The sequence below is a fragment of the Colossoma macropomum genome, unplaced genomic scaffold (assembly GCF_904425465.1).
Source record: "Colossoma macropomum unplaced genomic scaffold, Colossoma_macropomum, whole genome shotgun sequence".
In the NCBI taxonomy this organism is placed as follows: domain Eukaryota; kingdom Metazoa; phylum Chordata; class Actinopteri; order Characiformes; family Serrasalmidae; genus Colossoma; species Colossoma macropomum.
In genome coordinates, this window is record NW_023494791.1 from 27,018,308 (window position 1) to 27,040,000 (window position 21,693).

The 21,693-nt window shown below is 36.1% G+C and overlaps 2 protein-coding genes across 4 annotated transcripts; one reads left to right on the forward strand and one right to left on the reverse strand.

Moving 5' to 3' along the window:
* Window positions 1-1,855: 1,855 nt before the first annotated feature.
* On the reverse strand, window positions 1,856-18,773 carry plaua (plasminogen activator, urokinase a). Of its 2 annotated transcripts, XM_036574703.1 has the most exons (12): window positions 18,331-18,773; window positions 9,375-9,547; window positions 7,922-8,006; window positions 7,736-7,802; window positions 7,459-7,618; window positions 6,120-6,217; window positions 5,453-5,494; window positions 4,636-4,816; window positions 4,184-4,323; window positions 3,891-4,034; window positions 2,980-3,134; window positions 1,856-2,768 (listed from the first exon to the last, which is right to left on the reverse strand). In XM_036574703.1, the coding sequence occupies exons 3-12, from the start codon at window positions 7,967-7,969 to the stop codon at window positions 2,571-2,573; spliced, it is 1,233 nt and encodes a 410-aa protein (XP_036430596.1). In that variant the 5' UTR covers window positions 7,970-8,006; window positions 9,375-9,547; window positions 18,331-18,773; the 3' UTR covers window positions 1,856-2,570. The 2 variants fall into 2 exon arrangements, with proteins under 2 accessions (XP_036430596.1, XP_036430597.1); XM_036574704.1 differs by lacking the exons at window positions 9,375-9,547; window positions 18,331-18,773 and adding an exon at window positions 8,157-8,312.
* A 54-nt stretch (window positions 18,774-18,827) lies between these two features.
* On the forward strand, window positions 18,828-21,212 carry LOC118810719 (inhibitor of nuclear factor kappa-B kinase subunit alpha; the record flags this gene model as incomplete). 2 transcript variants are annotated; one of them, XM_036574700.1, is given in 8 exon segments in its annotated part: window positions 18,828-19,287; window positions 19,588-19,692; window positions 20,041-20,135; window positions 20,235-20,352; window positions 20,475-20,544; window positions 20,651-20,739; window positions 20,835-20,924; window positions 21,175-21,212. In XM_036574700.1, coding segments are annotated over 7 exon segments (605 nt in total), but the record flags the coding sequence as incomplete, so codon positions are not given.
* Window positions 21,213-21,693: the final 481 nt, after the last annotated feature.

Below are 21,693 nucleotides of genomic sequence, written 5' to 3' on the forward strand. Positions count from 1 at the left end.
TGTAATTTTTTGTCAATTGTTTATTTTTTTTATCTCATTTGAACACTGCAGCTGTCCTTTGTATTGTATGAAAATTTCATGATGATTGGGCCAATAGAAATGCCCTAAAATTGACTTGGAATAAAACCTTTTTACATAAACCCACATTAAAATTAAAAAAGTTTTTGCCTTTTCCTGTAAAGCTACTGTTATGGAGATACTTGTTTTTCTTTGGACAGTGATGGCACATAAAAACCATACAAAAAATGTACACGTCCTGTAATTTAACAAATAATTCAGACGTTTGTATGGTGATCCCACATTTATGTTAACCCCTTAAAATCCCAGGCTTATGACATATTAATTATCATTATTATTTAGTAACTAAAGAGAATACAATGCAAACTAGCAGATTTAGGCCCAATCCCATATCACCCCCTGCCCCTACCACTTAGCCCTTACGCTTCTATTTCGCGTGTTCATGCCTAGAGGTAGGGTGTCCTGATTTGTGTTGAGATAGAGGGGATAGAGTGAAGTGTTAGGGGGTTTTTCAGAGGAAAACTCCAAACAGAGTGTTATGAAAAAAAAAGAAAAACTGGCAAGTGAGTATTTTCTCTGTTAAAAAATTACAATAACCATTGTTTTATCATAGTTTTATGTTGTTTCAATGTATTATGCCTTTCTTCATAACAAGCATTGAAAATTGCTAGTAGTATGCTGAAGTCTCGGTAGCTAGCTAGCTAAATGTCCTGTTGCTCCTTAAATCAGTTGTGATGCCTGAGGCACCAGAATGTAACTGCCGCTCCATTTAGGTAGTACGGGAAAATTCGAATAAGAAGCTGGCGAATAGCTGGCTTCAGCTTCGTATCACAGATGCCCCCCCTCCCCCCCCCGCCCCCCACCGGCTGGGCTGACAACAGAGCACTGCTAGTATAGTATAGTATAGTATAGTATAGTAGCCTGTTAATGAAGCAGTGTTCTTTTTTATTTGAGGCTTGTCCAATTTTGTAGGGGAAGATTTCAGCCACTACACCTGTAACTCAGTTCCAAGGGGCAAGGTGAGACTTGAAAACAAGGGGTAGGGGTAAAAATTAGAAATGGGATTGGGCTTTATTCTTTGGTTATTGAAGTGTGTAGTAAAACTTTGAGTTTGCTGGTGTGCCCTGGTCATTTAGGGGTTTAGAAAGAAATCCCAGACTTATCTTGTCCAGCAAACAGTACTATATTTGCGTCATTTTGCATTTAATTACATCATTTTAAAGTTGTTGTGCCAAAGTGCAATTCCTCAACATTATACTTCATGGAAGTTCTGTCTGCTGAGTCATTGATGCCATCACCGCCTTCATAGTATCACCCACACATTTATTTCTCATCTTCATTATCTGGCCTAATATCTTTGCCATGCTTGTGTGATTAGTGCTTCATTTTCCCACAAACACAGACTCATGACATAACCTGTGAAGCAAGTCTGCCGCTGCCACTGAGTCAGTCTTGGGCGAAGCCTGGCGTGCACTAATCCAGGATCTGTTTTCAGCAGCCCCTTTCCCCCCTCTGGACCAACAGGCTGGGAAATCCTCTCCACTCCTACTTCCAGTCACCACTAACAAGCTGTTGTGATGAAGCGCCCACCCACCAACACACGCAGCTGTCTGTGCACAGAGGATATGACAGCATGCTGGATGCATTCAGCCCATGAGAAAATTACTGCACCTTCCCCTCTTGAGGAATGAAAATGAACACATACAGGAATGAACAGAGAACAATTACATAACAGCACAAGCAGTGAGACTGTAAGCAACAGAAAGGAGACACAGTACCAAGCAGTTGTGACTTAGTGATCATTTTAATGATCTAGGATGCCGTGCGAAAGCCAGTAGGTACAGCAATGTCAAAGAATCAATGGCATCAAATAAACACACACACATTAATACTTCAGCATTAAATAATACAGGACATCAACATAAAAAAAAATGAAAACAAAGAAAAGGATCCAGCCTGTTTAAAAATATATGAATAAATATATTACAATAACATAAATATAATATACATATTAGAAGTGCATGATTTTAAAAATTCTCTTGAAAAATGAGAATGCTACACCTTGTGGTTCAATACTGATTCATTGTTAAAATACTGTATATAGTACAAAAAAAGATCATTAGAATGTCAACAGTTATTTCACATAACTGTTATGGAATGCACAAACCCCTTCATAAAATAGCTTAGACTACACAAGCAGCAGCATTTGAACATGACTTGGCTTTACAATCAAAACATATTAACCATGTACTATACAGCATTATCATTTTTATATGATCCAGCTACTATACAGCATACAGTTGCTCGTTTTAAATTGTCCAAGCTGATTTCAGCTCATCAAACAATCCTTTTGAAAACTAAAAGGGTTGTTTAAATGTGCCTGGTTCAACCTGCCTAAAGTACTTATAGAAAGGTCATTAAAGGGCATCAGTGCATGAGGTTCTAATGGCAACGTTCATTGCTTTGCACATGTATTCTCCGAGGCTGAAGCCAGCGTGCCAGATTCTAAGATGCAAAGCATCATTTGTGTGTATACAAAGCAAGGAGCACAGCTAATCCTTCTGTGGGTACATGATGCCAGTGGTGAAGGAGTGCAGGCCTGTGTGCTTTGCGATCCACTCGTTATAGTTGGTGACTTTTGTGTAGACACCTGGTTTCAATTCAGTGGCACACTGATCTCCCCAGCTGATGATTCCAAAGAGGAACATTCGGCCATTCTGTTCATACACTAGAGGGCCTCCTGAGTCTCCCTGCAGAGGTCAAACAGGAATTTGTTAAGTGAGAGGAGAAGTTTTATATAACTTAATAATAATAATAATAATAATAACAATAATAATAATAATAATAATAATAATAACAATAATAATAACTATTATTATGATTGTTGTTGTTATTAGAGCATTGTTAATACTTCCAGTGTCATAACAGTAACTAAAACAGACAGATCTGTGCCAGATTTACCTGACAAGCATCTTCTTTCCAGGTTGGGCTGGCTGCACAGAACATGTTATCAGTGAGCGGAATCTCACTTTTCCCGTAGTAGTCTCTCTCACAAGCAATCTGTGAGATGGCATTTACGTAAGTCTCCTTCAGGTACTGGGAATATATCAACTGAGCTAAAGAAAAGAGAAATTAAAATACAGTGATTAGATGTTCATGCTAATTTACAACATATTAATGATCTATTATATGATTTTATATTTCTTATCTTAGATGAACCCACAGGTGACAATCAAAGAAATGACAGAAAACATAAAAATGGTCCCTTTTACAGCAGCAATGTGCTGGTCAAATATTGCAGCTGTGCTATCTCAATGATTTAATCACTGAGCTTCATTCAAAATACACAGAACAGGTGGCAAAACTCAAAGGACACGCATGCTGAAGTGTATCATCTGATTTAAGATACAATATGAATATTGTTCACAGATGAAGTGAATGATGTGTAATGCACTGAGCATGATACGTGACAGTTCCTTACACGCTACATGAGACTGTCCACAGCATCAAAATGCCACATAGCTGACCAAACTGACTATGTTATCAGTTAAATGAAAAACTCTAAAATACAACTGTATTTTAGATTTATTGTTATACATTCCTCTCATTACATTACTTATCGTCACTGTCAGAACAAAATCTTGTATCTCCAATATATTAACTTTACAGGAAAAGGACAAACATGTTTAATTTGTAATGGAAGTCAACGTTAAAAAAAAATATTTCCAAATAATTAATTAAACTGGATTTTTTTTCCAATTTCTATTAATCCAGTCATTGTGAATTTTTTTAATCCAATTCAAAAGGTAACTTGAGAAAAAACGGAGATGTTACAGAGTAGTTAGGACAATTAAAAAGTGTGTAACACTTACAACTCAATGACACTGTGCCATAGCCAGCAATTTTGCAGGCCGCTCCATAGGGCATCATCTGCTTGGCAGGGGGGAGGCACACAGTCCTCACCGATCTTGTCCTCTGCGCACACTGTCCATTGCTGTTCACTATCTGCAGCAAAGCTGGAAACATTGTGCAGCATCATTAATGACACAGAAATCAGTTCTTCTGTTTGTACACTGTGCAAATAGATTTTTAAAATGAAATCTGTCACGTCTATGCTGATTGTGTTCCTCTAGTGAGTAGTGTATAAACACATATAAACACATACCTATATCATTGTTATAATTCTCGTTTTCATAGCCCTCATGAATCACGAGTTTGGCCACTGTAAATTTCTGCTCTTTGCTGGGGTCTGTCTCATTAATGGCAGTCCTCCCCAGATAGACAGTGTAGTCCTCTTTTCTTTCACTGTTTAAGACAAAGCATGTTTCAGATTGTGCTGCAAAGCCATCATTTTTTGTAAGCTATACATGATTGTAACACTGAATAAAAATTATTATCATAGCCTCACAGCAAAACTTTATGTACATTAACATAATAAGGAGATTTTATTCCAAGTCTTACTGGACCATTTCTACTGATTCATTCCTAATAAATATAAAGGACAGCTAGCATTTTAAACAGTGTGAACAAGTGATGTAAAAAAACAACAAAATGGAGATATGATGATTTGATTTGACGAAATGGAAGCTGTCTTTTAATTTCAGAATTATCACGTACCTGTACAAGAAGCAGTGAGCCGCAGTGAGGACCCAGCAGGGAGCGATAAGCGTTCCTCCACACTGGAAGATCTTTTTTTTTCTGAAAATGGATGCAACCCAAGGCTGAGACTCTATTGGAGACCTGTATCCTCCTATGATCTTAGACAATACGTTTAGAGATTGTTCGCCACATGTAGTTTCTGTAAAAGTAGAACACAGATGCACAAAGCAGCGGGTTACAAACTGAAACTATGACATTTACTGCACATGCTAAACATGTTATTGTAGTAGTTGATAAGCCGATTAAGTCCTTGAATAGCCAGGGCCTGTCGGCAGGCCCAAAGTTTTATTACATACTTCTAAAACATAAGAATAGCTCAGCCAGTTTGCACTTCCTTGTAGTTACTGAATATTAAGCCTTTATATGTAATAATCCTGTGATTAGTAAGGGGTTAAAGGGCCCATATTCTTGAATTGTTATGTATTTTATTTTTCCCCTAGATGTCCACTTATAACATTTGTGTGGTTTATGTACCAAAAACAGTCCTAATTGATTTTTACGTGACCATTTTCAACCTCTCTTCACATTTGGAATTCCACAGGCTGTTTTTGTCACTGTGCCTTTAAAAGAGTATATGTAAATGACCTCTAGTGTGATTGACTGCCCTGTATTTTGCAGATTGGTTTCTGTATATAGATTGTATGGATTTAGTGGTGAGTATCATGTTTTGAAATTTTAAAAATGAAACATCAAATACTTTTATTTCATAAAAATGAGAAAAATATCCATGATTTTTCCATGATATGGGCCCTTTAAGTAATTTAGAATTTCTTACCAGTATCTTGATATGATGCTTCGGGTTCTTCTGGTCTTTGGGCTGTAATAATAATAAACACAAGTAAGGTTCTGACAAATAAAAAGAATAAAAGCAATGTATCATTGTTGTCTGAACAAAACCTTGTATCTACAAAATGGTAACTCTACAGGAGAAAGCAAGAACATCCTAAACTTTGGAAGGAAGTTAATGAAACAAGATATTATTTAAAGTCATTTTGGACCATTTCTATTGGCCAATTCATCATTAACACAATGGAAAGAGCAACCTCGGATTGAAAAAAAGGAAAAAATAAAAAAAATACAAAATTGGAGAGGTGTTTTTCCAAAAGCAATGATATGGAAGCACAAATTCATGAAAGAAAACATAAAAAGAAATGATGATGTAATGAATGTAGTGATAGTTGTCAATTATTTTGGCATGTATACAAATTATGGCCTAAAGCAGACATGTCAACTTGGGGACCTTCCGGGCCAAAGTGCTGCAGAGATTAGCGTTAACCCTCATCTAACACTCTTCAGTTCATGAAGGCCTTGCTAATTAGCTGAAGAGCTTAATTAGGTGTGTTTAATGAGACATTGTGCAAAAGTCTGCAGTGTTTTGGCCTGTTAGGTCTGGAGCTTGACATATGTAGCCTAAAAGCTTGTGACCACAGTTTACAACTCACTTGGCTTTGCTTCACACTGTGGAATATTACAGAATTCCCGAACGATTCGGGTGCCTCTCTTCACCCCGCACCACGGCATGAGGCTGTTATCTGGATTCCTGCAAAGACGGGTGTGTTCCAGTCAGTGATGCACACAAATCACAAATATACAGACAAATTTAGGAACTTCTCCTTATTAAAAACATTCTCACGCAGAAATGAATCATGAAATGACTACACTGATTCTCAGCCATGGGAACCAAACAACTTCCCTCTACTAGTTCCCTCATGCAGATAATAGTTTCAAAAGATAAAAGAAGAAAACCTCTAAAAGCAACATCTCAGCTAACTTAACTAGTAAAACTATCTTCAAACTATTTCTCCAAACTAACATTTGTCTTCATGAAATAAGTTTGGTTACATATGTATAGACCATTCTAGTGAATTAGTTCAAACTGAATTAGTTCAGGCCTTAGATATTTACAAAGATTATATAATGATCTATATAAACCCAAGGCATTAACAGAGAGAGTAATAAGCTAAACATATGCAAAATCATCATTTATAGAGTACTTTCAAGACTCTTTTAAGATCTTCTTGATTTCTTTAACAGAGAAGTGAAAAGATTTAGACTGTGATTGAGTTTAATATTTAAATAATAAAATCTTATTCAAAAATGCTGTTGTACTTTTTCATATGACTATCGAAACATGAAGGATGTTAGTCCCTAGGCGGAGACTTATTTTAGCCACAACCCTGCATTTTAGAGCAGAAGTGAGACTGCATCCCTGTCCCACATGGCCACAATGTGAACAGTTAGATTCCACTGTTTTGAAGTAAATGTGTTCCAAAGTCTGGAAATCAATGTGTAACCTTAAGAATTGTCACCACCAAAACACATTTTTTCTGCAATTCCGCAAATGTTTTGGTGTTTTAATGAAAAAATAATATGATTTTGTGTGTACAACTGTTGAACGCTGTGTTTGCTAGTCATGTACTGGCTAGCATTTTTGCTTAACATTAACTAATACTGTCACTACATTTGTTAAAGTAGCTTCAGTAGTATTATGAATGTTTTTCGTGACAAAATAGAGTGTTTGATCATTTATTTTAATAAAATGAACAGAATTAAGGTATAGGGTCACTCAAAGCAAAAGGATTTAAGTCCAAGTCATTTAACTGTCTGAAATGTGTTTGCACTCTGACTTCAGTAGAATGACCCATCTAACTAAATGATGCTATTTGTAATCTTAAGTTATTTCAGTTAATCTTATTGGGGGAAATGATCTTCTTTCCAAAGGCATTCTGCAGTGCATGCATGCCTCATGCTCAGAGTGAAAGGAATGATCTTGAGGTCCACCTGCAGTAATTATGGCGTCCAAGCCCGCTGGAAGCAACTATTCTTTCGAGCGATCGGATTCTGCTCCATCTGAGACATCTGTTTCCTCTGGCAGTTACTGAGACAGTCCCTCTATACTCCCTCCCATCACTCCCCTCAGTCACACACTCCACAGATTCATCTGCAGGAAAAAAGATCTACATCACCACCCACACGCATACATGCATAATGCAGTCTGAAAGCAATCAGGTTTGTACTGTTCCAGAATCCAGTGATGAGACTGAAACTGTAGACTTACCATAGTCTTCATCACTTACTGAGAGAATCTCATTCTGTCTCCATAACTTGTGTCTCAGTGTGGATGACTGTGGGAGAAAAGAATGAAACCAGACAGAAAAATATAAATGACACTTCTGTAGTTTTGTTTTTGTCTAGACCTATGTTAGGAAGTAAGAATGAACAGTTCTGCTTTTTTTCTTCTTACCGCAGCAAAACAGCATGCTATTAATAATGTCATCACCAGCTGCTTCATCTTGACCGCAAACTGTTGTTTTCCTTATATGGAGTTTCTGAAAAGCAATGTTGTGGAGCAGTGAAAAAATAATATATGCATACAGTTATACACCCTGAGAAGCACACACACATCATCTTTCTATTTATTTAAATATTACTGTAGCTAATCAAATTAAAGCTTGTAAATAAAATTTCTTCATGAGTACCTGCAAAATGTCCCCACACTGTCCTTCATCCAAACAAGTGGGGATTCTAAATGTCTAAAAATCTACTCAACAATTTTTTCTCCATTTCTCCATTCAGTTTCAGAATTTTGAGCTCAGAAAAAGGAAAAAGAACGCACAAACACACACACACACACACACACACACACACACTTGTGTTACTGTCTTTACTGGAATTTCCATTTATTTAAATATTACTGAAGTTAAAGGCCACAATGTCTATAGATAACCCTAACCCTAGTCTTAAACTAAAGAGCACTTAAGACAACTGGCTCAACAAAACTTCTTCATGAGGACCTGCTAAATGCAGTGTTAGAATTTTGAGCCCACAATGAGTAAAACACACACACACAACCACACATACAGACCAACTGAACAGAGAACTACAATTGTTTTTTTTACAACAAATCACATATCCAATAAACAGTAAACAGATATCTTCTATGTCTGATATGAATGAGAAAATGTTCATAATATTTATAAATTTTGAGATTGATGAGTAGATATATTACCTGTATGACACTGTTTGTCAAGATTTAGATATTTTACTTTCTATTTCAAAAGATAGCTCTTTAAAAAGTCAGAATGAGCAATAGCAGTCTGGACAGTTTGGGCTATTACTTAAAACCAAATACTAAAAAAGCTCAATATAATGGTTTAAAATCATAGCACTCCAGTTCTACAATTATGGAATCATCAAAACTATGATTTCTGTGTGTATCATTGTTCGTTTTTGTTTTTTAACACATTTATGCAGTACATTGTCATGGCTAAACTGTATAGACTATTACTAATTCTCTGACTATTTCATGAGGACCTGCCTAATGCCGTGACAGAATTTTGAGACCACAAAGAGTAAAACACACACGCACACACACACACACACACACACACACACACACACACACACACACACACACACACATACACACAGACCCACTGAACACAGAAAGAACTACAATTGTTTTCACAAGATATTACAGAAGTGTTTTTAAGGGCACATGTTTAAATCAAATAGATGACATGAATCCACTTATTAACATCCCTGTGATTTCATTGCTGTGCACTCACAAAAGTCTTCAGTATGAAGTGAAATTGAAACTGAATAAAACTTAGCATTAATGTTAAACAAGCTTACTGTTATATAGTAAATATTTCAGAAATCTTGAATGTGGATTAAATCATAAAAACAATGTTTACCTTTCAGAAATCTGTGCAAAGTCTGTTCTCACAGTTGATATCTTTTGTTATTCTTGCTCTTGTCCTCCTCTGTGATCACCAAAACTCTCCTTTGAGCCCTGTTGGGTCTGAATTGCTGCTCCTGTGCTTTTTATAGCTGTATTGTCCAACCTGATTGGCTGTGAGAGGCGGGCCTACGTAAGACAAAGAAAGGTTTCGTACAATATGAGGAAGGTATATGGGATATTTTCAGAATGTGATGTCATGATTCATGAGATGTGACTCAAGAGCCGTCCTACTTTCAACACACTGAATAAGTGTAAGAGGAAGTGTTCCTAATATGGTATTTGTTTCATCTCTATTATTGACATCTGGTCTCAATACTTCTCTGTATCAAATAAGTGACAGTTTTTGTCACAGAGATTCAATGGAATTCAAGAAATGCCACATAAAAAAGCTACAATCAAGCACAGAGGGCTGGAAAACTGCTTTAAAACACAAACAGCAATGTGTACATATGAGGCGCTACACTAACTCATAAGAAAAGTGGGTCTACAGGGCAAAGGCCCCTAACAAGCCCTACATATCATAGAAACCCATTTTAACAATTGGAGTACTTAAAAACCCAGTAAACAGATATCTTCTATGTCTGTTACTGTGATTTTTGTGCCAAAATATTTCTGTATGTTTAAGATTGGAGGGATTGTCCTGAACACAGGGCAAAGTCACCATGATACTTTGCTTTAAAATGTAGTCTTAGAAAAAAACACTTTTCCAAAAGGGGACAAATTAGATGTTCATTAATATTCATAGACTTAGAACGTGAAGAGTATATATATTATGTGTATGGCACTATTCCTCAAAATTAACCTATTTCAAAAGACAGCTTCACTGAGATGCCAGAATGAGCAATAGCAGCCTGGACAGTTTGGGCTATTGCTTAAAACCAAATACTAAAAAGCTCAATTCAAATTCAAAATCATAGCGCTCCACTCTACAATTACTCAATCATCAAACTATGATTTCTGTGTGTACTGTTTGTTTTTATTTTTTAAATGTATTTATGTAATACATAGTCATGGCTAAGCTGTATAGACTAATACTAATTCTACCTCAGGAAAACAAATTTTATCAACGTAAGTCTGTGTTTTTAATAATATAGGCAAACAAGATTTCTTAACTTATTAATTCATTTTTGTGTGTAATTAAAGAAAATGCTTCAATTCCTATTTGACACTGCAATTCCTATTTGGCACTTACTTTTAATGCATGGCAGCATGACCACACTTCAAACCCATTTTTAAGTACTAGGCCTGCATGTAAAACACCACAAGCAGAGTTTCCATTCCAGCTTCTTAGAATCTGCTTCACAAAAGTAGAAGTGTGCCCACATTTTTTCATGCTGCATCTGCTTTGCTTTACAGTACTCGACACATTCAGCAAAGCAGAACAATGACTAAACTTCTTCAGAGACTCGCTATCCACAGGCTCAATCTTCTGTTTGCTGAAATACCAAACAGCTTTGTAAAAATAAACAAATAAGTGAATATATATCTGACAAAAAATGTGATTAGTAGACTGACACAATCTTATTTGAAGATATATTGAAAATATTTCTTATTATTGGTTCCCCAGTTTAAATGTTTGTTATTAATAATATATTATAATACATTATAATAGTGTTTCTGTTGTTCATAAGCTTATGAATTACTGAAATTAATATATTTCTTTTAAATAAAACATTGACTGGCCTTATTAGTAACACAAGTGGACTTAAGATAAAAGAAATTTCAACTTTTTTTTATCTCATTATTTTTTAAATAAATAATATGAAACAGTGCTCGAGCCACCAAAATCATATGATTATAATAAAAGAGAAATTAATCTTTGGTTTCAGTATAAGACTTATCACTAAAATCAAAATAAATTGAGTAAGGGGGCATGTTTGCCCCCAAGTCCAATTTATTGGACACAAATCAAAATGTTTCAGCCATTGCAGTGGCCTTCATCAGATAAAACATCCACTTTTGTAGAAATCAATTACTCCACAGTCAATTAAAATACAAAAAAATATATAAACACAGCTTTCAAGTATTTTCATACTGATTTAGAGAAACACAGCAAACGTCAGCAAATTGTTACTTCCAGTTCTGAACTGTTAAGGGTACAACATTATGGGCACTGCACACTCATTTTCCTCTTTGCTTTGTCAGCAGTCTCTCTTTAATCACTTAAATAGAAAGGGAGAGACATTTACTGCATCAGCCAAAGCAAATCATATTTTCAGAGAAACAACTGCTGAGGCACCAAAGGTCTTTTCTGTTTTATTCTTCAGTTCTTTCACTTTGAAACTTTGGTGTGAGTTGTTCTTGTTTACAAAGGCAAGACACATCAATCGGCAATGTGGGGATTTTTAGCTCATATTCTGAAGCTCAATGACATCATTGTGCAGACTGTAGGAAACGTGTAGGTGCTTGCAAATACTTCCTCTTCAATGTATCAGAAAACTTCCAGTGTTACATTAAAGAGAGCCCTTTTTCTTTAAGTTATACATCTCCCCTTAAGGTTATAATTACAGAGATGAAATTTAACTGGACAGACACACTGGGCTTGTTAATGGAGTAATAATAATCTTCCTATAGAAAGTTTTGTTTAAAAATGTCAATAATTCATAAAACCTTCCGAGAAAAGAGAACCTGGACCACACACTTGTCAATGAGTCAGAGGGAAATTATATTTATTTTTAGGACTTTCTATTGCAGTGACAAACCTCTAGAACACATTTAGTCCCCCTACACATTACCATTACTTAGTATAGAGAAAGCAAGCGTTGAAAAGCCTTAAGTTACAGCAATATATTTTATCATAGTATTATTGTGTGTGTGTTCAGTTTAAGTGACCAGACGTGTGTTATGTCATCTATCCATCGTTTCTAAGTTGACTTCCTGTCCAGTTTTGGTGTGCCTCTTCAGTGTTCAGTAAAAATGGATAAAACAAGGCATTTGCTATAAAAAGCTTAATCCGACAATGAAAATGATGCCAACAGTAGCCTACATTAAAATAATTCTAACTACTTTCCAGTTTCATCACAGTGTGACTTAAAAAAGGTGAAAAATATTTATTATTAATTGTTCCCCAGTTCAAATGTTTGTAATTAATCCTTCTTATAATAGTGTTCCTGTTGTTCATAAGCTTATGAATTACTGAAATCAATATATTTCTTTAAAATCAGTGGTGGACGAAGCACACAAATCATGTACTTGAGTTAATGTAGAGGTACCCAAGGTAAAATATTACTCCAGTAAAAGTAGACGTCCTCCCTTTAGACCTCCATTTGAACAAACGTACAAAAGTATTTGCCTTCAAATGTACTTAAGTTTTTAAATTAAAAGTACTAAAAGATTAATTATGGCTCCAATGTCCTTTTATCATTTTTGTAACAAGACTCTTGCTTCATTAACTCATTTTAGGAGAAAATACTCCAGTGTCACTCTTGGTAAACCAATCTTTTAATAGAATGTCATTAATTAGTCTGACACTGATGTCTATTAAAATTGTCATAAGCACAAAACACTGAAGGCAAACTATTTCCATTAGGTAGAACCAAGTGGCTCTGAAATAACTTTCTGCAAACAAGCAAAGTTTCGGTTTAAGATTAATTTGCAACTTAGTTACAAGTTTAAGTTTAGTAAAAACTTGCTTTAAACACAGGTTCACAAATGAGTTTTCCTTTACTATATTGCACCTGTAGGTCTCTGTTCATAAACATAAACTAGCAAAAACATATTTACTACAAAATGAAATAGTGTTTGTATAAATTCAGAAAAAAGACACGCCAGTCACGACTGCATATGTGTACATATTTCACATACACTCCCAAAATTTTACGCTGCTGCACTGACGTTGAACCCTATGCTTGCACTGGGTAGGTATGTCCAACAGGTCAAAACAAGCTCAAAACTAAGTGCACACTGTGCCCTGATTGGTGTTCTTGCTTCAGGCTTCTTTTGTTTTGATGTTATGTTTTTTTTACACACATAAGCCAAAAGGAACGACAGATTTCACATAATGTGGTGGAGTAAAAAGTAAGATATTTGACTTTGAAATATAGTGGAGTGAAAGTAAAAAGTCACACAAAATGGAAATACTTCAGTAAAGTACAGATGCACTAAAAAACTACTTAAGTACAGTAACAAATTACATTTACTGTCCACCGTTGTTTAAAATGAAACATTAGTGGGTCTTATGAGTAACACGAGTAGACTTAAGATGAAAGAAATTTCATTGTTTCTTTTCTTTATCTCATGATTTAAAAAAAAAATAATAATATGAAACACTGCATCAGCCAAAGCAAATCATATTTTCAGAGAAACAGTAATAATAATCTTTCTATAGAAATTTTGGCTTAAAAATGTCAATAATTCATAACACCTTCCGAGAAAAGAGAACCTGGACCACACACTTGTCAGTAAGTCTGAGAGAAATTATATTTATTTTTAGGACTTTCTATTGCAGTGACAAACCTCTAGAACTAGAAAGAAATGGATAAAACAAGGCATTTGCTATAAAATGCTTAATCTGACAATGAAAATCATGCCAACAGTAGCCTACATTAAAGTAATTCTAACTACTTCCCAGTTTCATCACAGTGTGACTGTATTCATTTTAAGTGACCAAACATCTTGTCTGTGACATGATGTCATCTTTGTCATCCTGTCTGAGTGGACTTCCTCTCCGCTGTGAAATAGGGTATGGTATAGAAAAAATAGTCTTACAGGGTTAAACTAGGCCTACGTAATAGAAGGTTTTCCCTCTGTACTGATCAATTAGTAGTCACAGACTCAAACATGATCACTAACAACAAAGCATCATAACAAAGACTGGGGAAGACATGGCTTTTAAACCCTTTCCATGCCACAATTAAGCCTGTCACAATTGTTATATAATAATTGTTATTATATAATAATGTCACAACTCACAATTATTAAATTACCTGATCCCAGTTATTTGAGCTGATTGCAATTATTTTACACAGTCATTCATTTTCATAATCATATTTTTACTTCACAACAAAAAGAATATAATTGAGGCTAACTGAGGTCACATTTATAGAGACACGTCTGACAGGTGCTATAACACAGTTAGAGGACAGTGGTTAGTAATGTTTTTTATGTCATGTTTGTTAATAACACCTTTAGATGTTTGTTTATTTGAGCTCAAGTTGTGTCTGTGATGAGGAGCTACTTAGGAGCTAATTAGCGATAATTAGCTAATGTGGTTGCTTTAGGCTTCTACTTAAATAGCTTCATACGATGAACAAAAAAGACAATTAAATGGTTAATAGCTATTATTTATATGTCAACTTATCATCAACCAAGAGTTCATGATCATGACAAAAAAAAAGCCTGGCAAATACTGACAATTTTAACTGCAGAGTAAAGCTAACATTTCACCTCTTTTCACTGATTATTTTTGCTATTTCCAAAACATATCAACCTAGCCTAAACATAAACATATAAATGTATCTTCAACAGAACCAGAAATAGCACCAAAAAGACAGATGTACCAGATGTAAAGGTTTTACTGTAATAAATAAAATGTAGAAAACATTGTTTTGTTGTTTTAATGGATTGTTTTTTATCTGAACTTGTGATTCATAGCTGTTGGCATGTAAAGACAAATTCATTTAGGGATCTTGGGCCTTTAAATGGCATTTTTGCATTTGTTTCTTCAATGAGAACCAATAGATGCTACTAATGTTAAATGTTAAATTTCAGTGGTCAGTTCAGTAACGTATTGATAACTGCTATCAGTATGTTTTCTATACTTTGATAGAGTGGACAGAGATGAAAAGCTTGTCTGTACAACAGCTGCAGAGCTGAACACAGCTGTTGTCTGCATGTGTCTTTAAGAGGTTCTCATGCGAATTCACAGGAATTTGCTGATGTCACTCAACTGTGTAACATCTAATAGCTTGCAGAACTTTACACGGTGGTTGGAGCTAACAAAGCTGGTCAGCCTTTCAAAGGAAAATTCAGAGGAACTACAGATGTGTGTCCTAAACGTTTTTAGTCAATTTTGGTAAATGCACAAAAGCATTTTAGACGCATGTTTAGTCAGAATCAGAGTGCATTTACGTATAACATTACGTATAACATTAACATTTTACGTAAACAGATCTCATTTTCCCCTGAAAGACACAACACTGAAATACAGACTTAAAACAGATAAGAGCTAAAAACATTGTAACAAAGATTTAAACAGATAAGTCAAACAAGGACCTTAACAGCAAGGATAATATATTAGTATTAGAATAGTAGATTTTTTAGTTATGAGAAATCTCACTCAACAATCTCTTCTACACTGATTAGACATTAGAGGACATTTGTGAGAGTCTAAAATGGATAGAGGCCTGTAGAGAGTTTGTGATTTGTATATGATTATTTCCTTTCAACCTTTCAACTCCAGCGATTGGATTTTTGCTGTGTTTGGATCTCATGAGAAAACTGTACATACCAGATGTTTACTAGTAAAACATGGAGAGGAGACCAGCGTCTACTTTCAGTATGTAGAAAGTATTATGACGTTTACCGCTATTAAATGAGACACTAGTTTTGCACAAGTCATGGTGCTTTATTTTCCAGCTGTTGTTGGCCACAGCTACACTGTACATAAGAAGAGTTTCCTTTTTCTAACAGCTCGTTCGCCACACTCCGTGATGGCTCCATGGCCTGCCCTCTACAATAAGAGTCTTTAGCAAATAAACTCAGTGAATAAATGCTAATGAACACTGACCTAAAACTAAATATTTTATGAACACATTACAGTATGTAGAAAGTAATTATGATGACAAAACGTACTGTTGCCAATGCGACCGTGTTAACTCTAGGTCTTTTAATAAGCACCTTATAATACTATATTTCTTTCTCCTCTGCTGACAAGCAATATTTTTAAGTGATTGGCTGTTCGGCCCAAATGTTACGAAGGGGTAGCTAAGTGGTTGCTGCATTCTTCTTTTACTGTTAATTGCAAATGTACTATAAAACAATTTTACAGCTGATGACTTGCAGCTGGAATTCACGAAAAAGAGACCTGAAAAGGACCAGAGGGCCTCCACCAGACTGGTCAGAATGTTGGCCCTGATTAGTTTAAGAGTTGTTTAATTTCTACCCACTTGAAAATAAAATTTCAGTATGGGTAAATGGTCTCCAAAAGGCCAAAGTGGATGAGCAGTCAATGTCCTGAGTCAGCACACCAACCCGTCAACATTCAGTAGCAGGTATGCTACTGTCTATTTGCTGTACAAAAATTAATATTATATGTCCTTCTGCTTTCCCAAAATTAAAGAAGGGTCTTGCATGAATAACTAGAAACATATCTAATATTTGCAGACTCTCTTTTACAGTCATGTCTTTAGTAGAAGGAGTTAAAAATGAAGTGGGTTTAAACTTGTGTATTGTTTCTCCTTTACAGACAGTAAGTCTGAAGTTAGAAGTTTGAGCGTGAGGCTAGAGGTCTTACTTCGATAAGTCAAATGTAGTAAACAAACTGTGTTGTTTTCATGGGCCGGTACTTCTCTGTGCTTGTATTTCACAGCCATTTGCCTATATAGTAACAAGTTGTTTTTGAAAGATGCTGGAACATTAAACTGTATTTTTGTGTTTGTGAATATAGATGAATAGCAATTTTAAATGTTATTGCCTGAGATGCTACAAGCTTAATTAAACATCTGTGGTCAATTCAGAACATGTCCTTTGACATCTACTTTCTTATACAGTGTTGATCTTTGTAGACCTCACCAACCGCCAGAATAAGAGTTAATAGGCATTTAATGAAAACGATTCAGTTGAAGAGAGGAACATGCCAGGGGTGCCCATTCTCAGCTTTCTTCTCTCTTTTTATAGAACATTTGGCTCAGACTGTGGGGAAAAACACTGAAAAAATGGGACAGCAATTGGAAGGGAAGATTATAACATTTGTTAAGAGGCAGATGATGTGCTTCTATCCCTGACTCCAGTATTCCAGACCTTTTTTACTTCTAGGACATTGACTTTCTTCAACTAAAGGCTGAAAGATTTGCTAGTGTGAACAGAGAAAGGAGAGGGTGGTCCCTTCTCAATACAGCTGTTGTTTGAATGTGTCATTGGGAGGTTTTCACACCTGCAAATTTATAGATCTCTTTGTGGAAGATCTAATCTAGCACACGTTTTACTGTGTGCTTGAAACTACAAAACCACACCAGCCTTTCAGAGGATACGATCTGTGCAACACAGAGCAAAAGAAAGCTGTACTGTGTTTCTCACAGACCCTACTGTCCAAAGTGTCCTAAAGGTTTTTGCTAAATCAATAGGAAGCAAGAGGGCGTTTCAGGCACTTGTTTAAAAAAGTTTCATTTATGTGATAACAGACCTCCTCTTACCCCAAAAGACACATTGCAGAAGGGTCTTAAAATGGATAGAAGAGATAAAAATCATGCAACAGTGATTTAAAAAAGAATGATAGTAATATTACAGGAATTTCTACAGGATTCCTATAAGAATCTTATAGTACATCTGGACAATTAAAGTATACTACAGGGTACTACAGTCTCATAGATTACTAATGACAGTACTGCACAAATATTATATGGTGCAAATCTATTATTATAAAAAATTATTATTATAAAACAGGCCGTCAAAAATCTTTTGCTTTCCTATGATACGACTTCATTTTTGTTATTAGGGTTTTTATTAGTCCTAATGTGTAAGAAAGCTTAAACATGTATTTGTTCTACCTCACATTTCAGCAAAGGTAATAAGGTGAAGCAATCCAGCCACAAGACCAGGCCATCATAAGACACCCCATTACCACATACTCCCCCTACAAGAAACAATCAGCACTACAACCTTCTCATTTTTGTTAAAGACCGTTTAAACCTGTGCAATTCCCACAATTTACTGAACGAAGACTCAAACCATTAATAACATGTTATTGTTACCTTTACATCCATATTTGTCCTTGTACAGTGGTGACGAACAAACTCGCCCCAAGTGCACAAATGTTACAACGAATTTAAAATACTGGATGGCAAAACGTTGACCCGCGCTAAGAAGGACAGCCAGAAGTCCTTGAATCTCTGTATTCGAATTCCAGAAGATGGTCAGTTGCAGTGAAACCCTTTTTATACTAACAATAACATTTATTTACTCCCAAAAAATGAAACGTAAAGGAGCCCTAAACCTCCGCCCGAGCCTCCGCAGGCGTGTCAACATGATGGGCGTGTCCCGTGTCTTGTCTTCTAGTTGGGCGTGTTTTCCAGTGGGCGTGTCTTGTCCCGATAGGCACAGATGAATTTGTTCATGTTGCTGATCTGACATCGGCTCAGTTTCTACTATGGCGATGCGGTAAGTTCATGTTTAGCGGAGGGAAGCTGGTCCCTGATCAGCTCCACCGCAGCTCAGCGGTCCGCCTACAGGGCGCCTGCGCGCTGAGCTTGTTTCGATTTCGAGGCTAACGCTAACCAGCTAGTTAGCTGTCTGTTGGGTGTTTATCAACAGCGCTTGTTCTTCAGATCTTTGTAGAGATTCTTTATTTTCAGCCTCGTAATATATTTCTTTGTTTTTCCACCGACTGCCATCTGGCACGGTTTTCGTTTTTTTGCGACAAGCGGGGGTATGAAGTTAATTTTTGTAAGCTAGCTGCGTTGCTAACTGGAGTTACCTAATTGACTGCTGCATCACATCAAGTTGTTTACGTACAGCTGGCTAACGTAGCTAGCTAACTAGTTAGCTATTTAGCAAGGCAATTTTCGCAAGGTTTCGCCATGATGAAATGGATATCGCCGCTTTTCTTTGTAAATTGACATATTCCGTTATCTTCAAATCTCGACATCACATGAGTTTGGTTCCATCAAGCTAGCGACACAGATTGGTGAATTAACCTAAGCTAAGAAAGGGTAAGACAACGTTAGCTTATTTTGGCTAGGTAGCAATGATATCGGGCTTTAGGCTTATTAAAACATAGGTTAGCTTTATTAAGATTAGATTAATTAATTGGTTGTTGGTAGCATCTCAAGGAGATATAAACTGAAAAATACAGTTAATGCCATGTTTGTTGCCATGTATCTTGGACGGTTAACTTAGTCAAATGTAGCCAAAGCTGAAGAATGAGTTAGCTTATGTGTTAGAAAAATATTTTTAACATTAAGTGTTCTTGTAGCTTAAGTACATTCTTAGCCGAATTGTACCTGTTGTAGATGGAGAAACCCCCTTTCAAACAGACTCAAGTTTGTGGACTTTGGACGATGAAGGAGAGGCTTGGAACCGGAGGGTTTGGTCATGTCTATCTGTATCAACATCAGGTGTGGATTTTTAATGCATGTTTCAATACGTGTATGTATTTAGTCACTCAACGCCCCAAAAGCTTTAAAAGCTTTTCCCCAAAAGCTTTAAAATATTGAGATCATCTTACCTGGTAGAGAGAGTGTTTAATGTTTAATGTGATGCTTGCTCTACCATTTAACATGTGATCTTGGTGCTGAGATGCTTTTGGGAAACCCAGTCCTCCAGCCAGTCTGCTTTGTTCCTTTCTTGTGACATTACATTAAACTGTGTATATTATAGTTGTTGATCATCCACTGTGTGGCTGCATTAAGTTTATTTTGTCATTGATGAAATAATTAAAAATGTTTTGTTTCCATTTTGTACAGGAAACGTCTGAGAAAATTGCTGTGAAACTCTGTCGGCTTGAGCTCAATGTTAAAAACAAAGACAGATGGAGTAGGGAGATTCAGATCATGAAAAAGTAAGTTCCTCTGTGAAGAAGAATTTCACTTCTTAATTTACTTATTTAGCTGATTAATTAATGAAGCACATTCCAATATTTGATCAACAATCTTTCTAGATTGAACCACCTTAATGTGGTGACGGCCAGGGACGTACCTGAAGAGATGAAACACATTGCATTGAATGACTTGCCTCTTTTAGCCATGGAGTACTGTTCCAGGGGAGATCTTCGTAAGGTACTCTAAAGCGTTATCTCATTTTGCCTGCCCTGTCTATCGTACTTCAGGTAATTATTTCCTGCTTTGAGGAAGGCATTTGTGTGTTTACTCTCATCTTCTTATTCTTCATTTAATTATAGTTGTTAAGCAAACCTGAAAATTGCTGTGGCTTGAAAGAAAGTGAGGTGCTGTCCTTACTCAACGATGTCGGTAATATATCACCTCTGTAACAACACACTTATGTTTTGCATCTTATTTGAACGTTTAATCTTTCAGTGATGGTGTTCAGCTTTTGAAAGCATTTCTGTATTAACAGGTTCAGGAATTCAGTATCTCCATGCAAACAAAATCATTCACAGAGATTTAAAACCAGAGAATATTGTACTCCAAGACATTAATGGAAAGGTACCAGAATGTTTTTGTGCATATTGTTGATCAGTTTCTTTGTTTCTGTGTGTTCTTTGTAAAACTCTCCTAATTTGAGTAATTTGTGTACCTAGCTGGTCCACAAGATAATAGACCTGGGCTATGCGAAAGATTTGGATCAAGGGAGCCTTTGCACATCGTTTGTGGGCACTCTTCAGTATCTGGTGAGTCTTGTGACTGAATATTGTGGACAAAATGAAGAATTGAGAGTGATATTAAGAATTCAGCATTGCTTAATTGAACAGAAACTGCAGTGATAATAGATGAAGTTTCAATGCCACTTCTGTTCCTAATAAGAAAAGCTGTTGTTGATGTCTGTAACCACAATGTATGGCATGACTGTGACATTTTGGTTGGTTTTCCATTTGTTAAATAAATGACATTCAGAGAAACTGTTGTTTCTGTTTTCTTAAGGCCCCAGAGCTATTTGAGAGCAAACCGTACACAGTCACGTGGACTACTGGAGCTTCGGCACAATGATCTTCGAGTGTAGCTGTGGTTTTCGTCCTTTCTACACAACCTACAGCTGTGCAGTGGTATGTCCAATGGCAACTGAAAGAGCGAATGTGTTACAGTGCCACCTCTGGGAATTAATGGTCCTAAATCTTGATCTTAGTGGTGAATCTCCTATTATAATAACTTTATATATTGTCTGTTAAACAGGCAGGTGACAAATTGACGGGAGTAAAACTAGAATAAAGGAGTGAGAATCATAACTATTGAGGGCTGTCCGATGGCTCCCTATGCTCTACGCTGTGGGCAGCTTTGCTGTATGCTTGGGTCGACACTTGTTAACTCGTAGAGGGCTGATAGGGTCACTGAGACAGATCTATACAAAGTTATGTCTGGCTGGCGGGGCTGTTCTATTGACTTATGGTGGCCCAAAACCTTTCAAAGACACTTTTTGGTATAGTTTTCCTTAAGTTTGTTTTA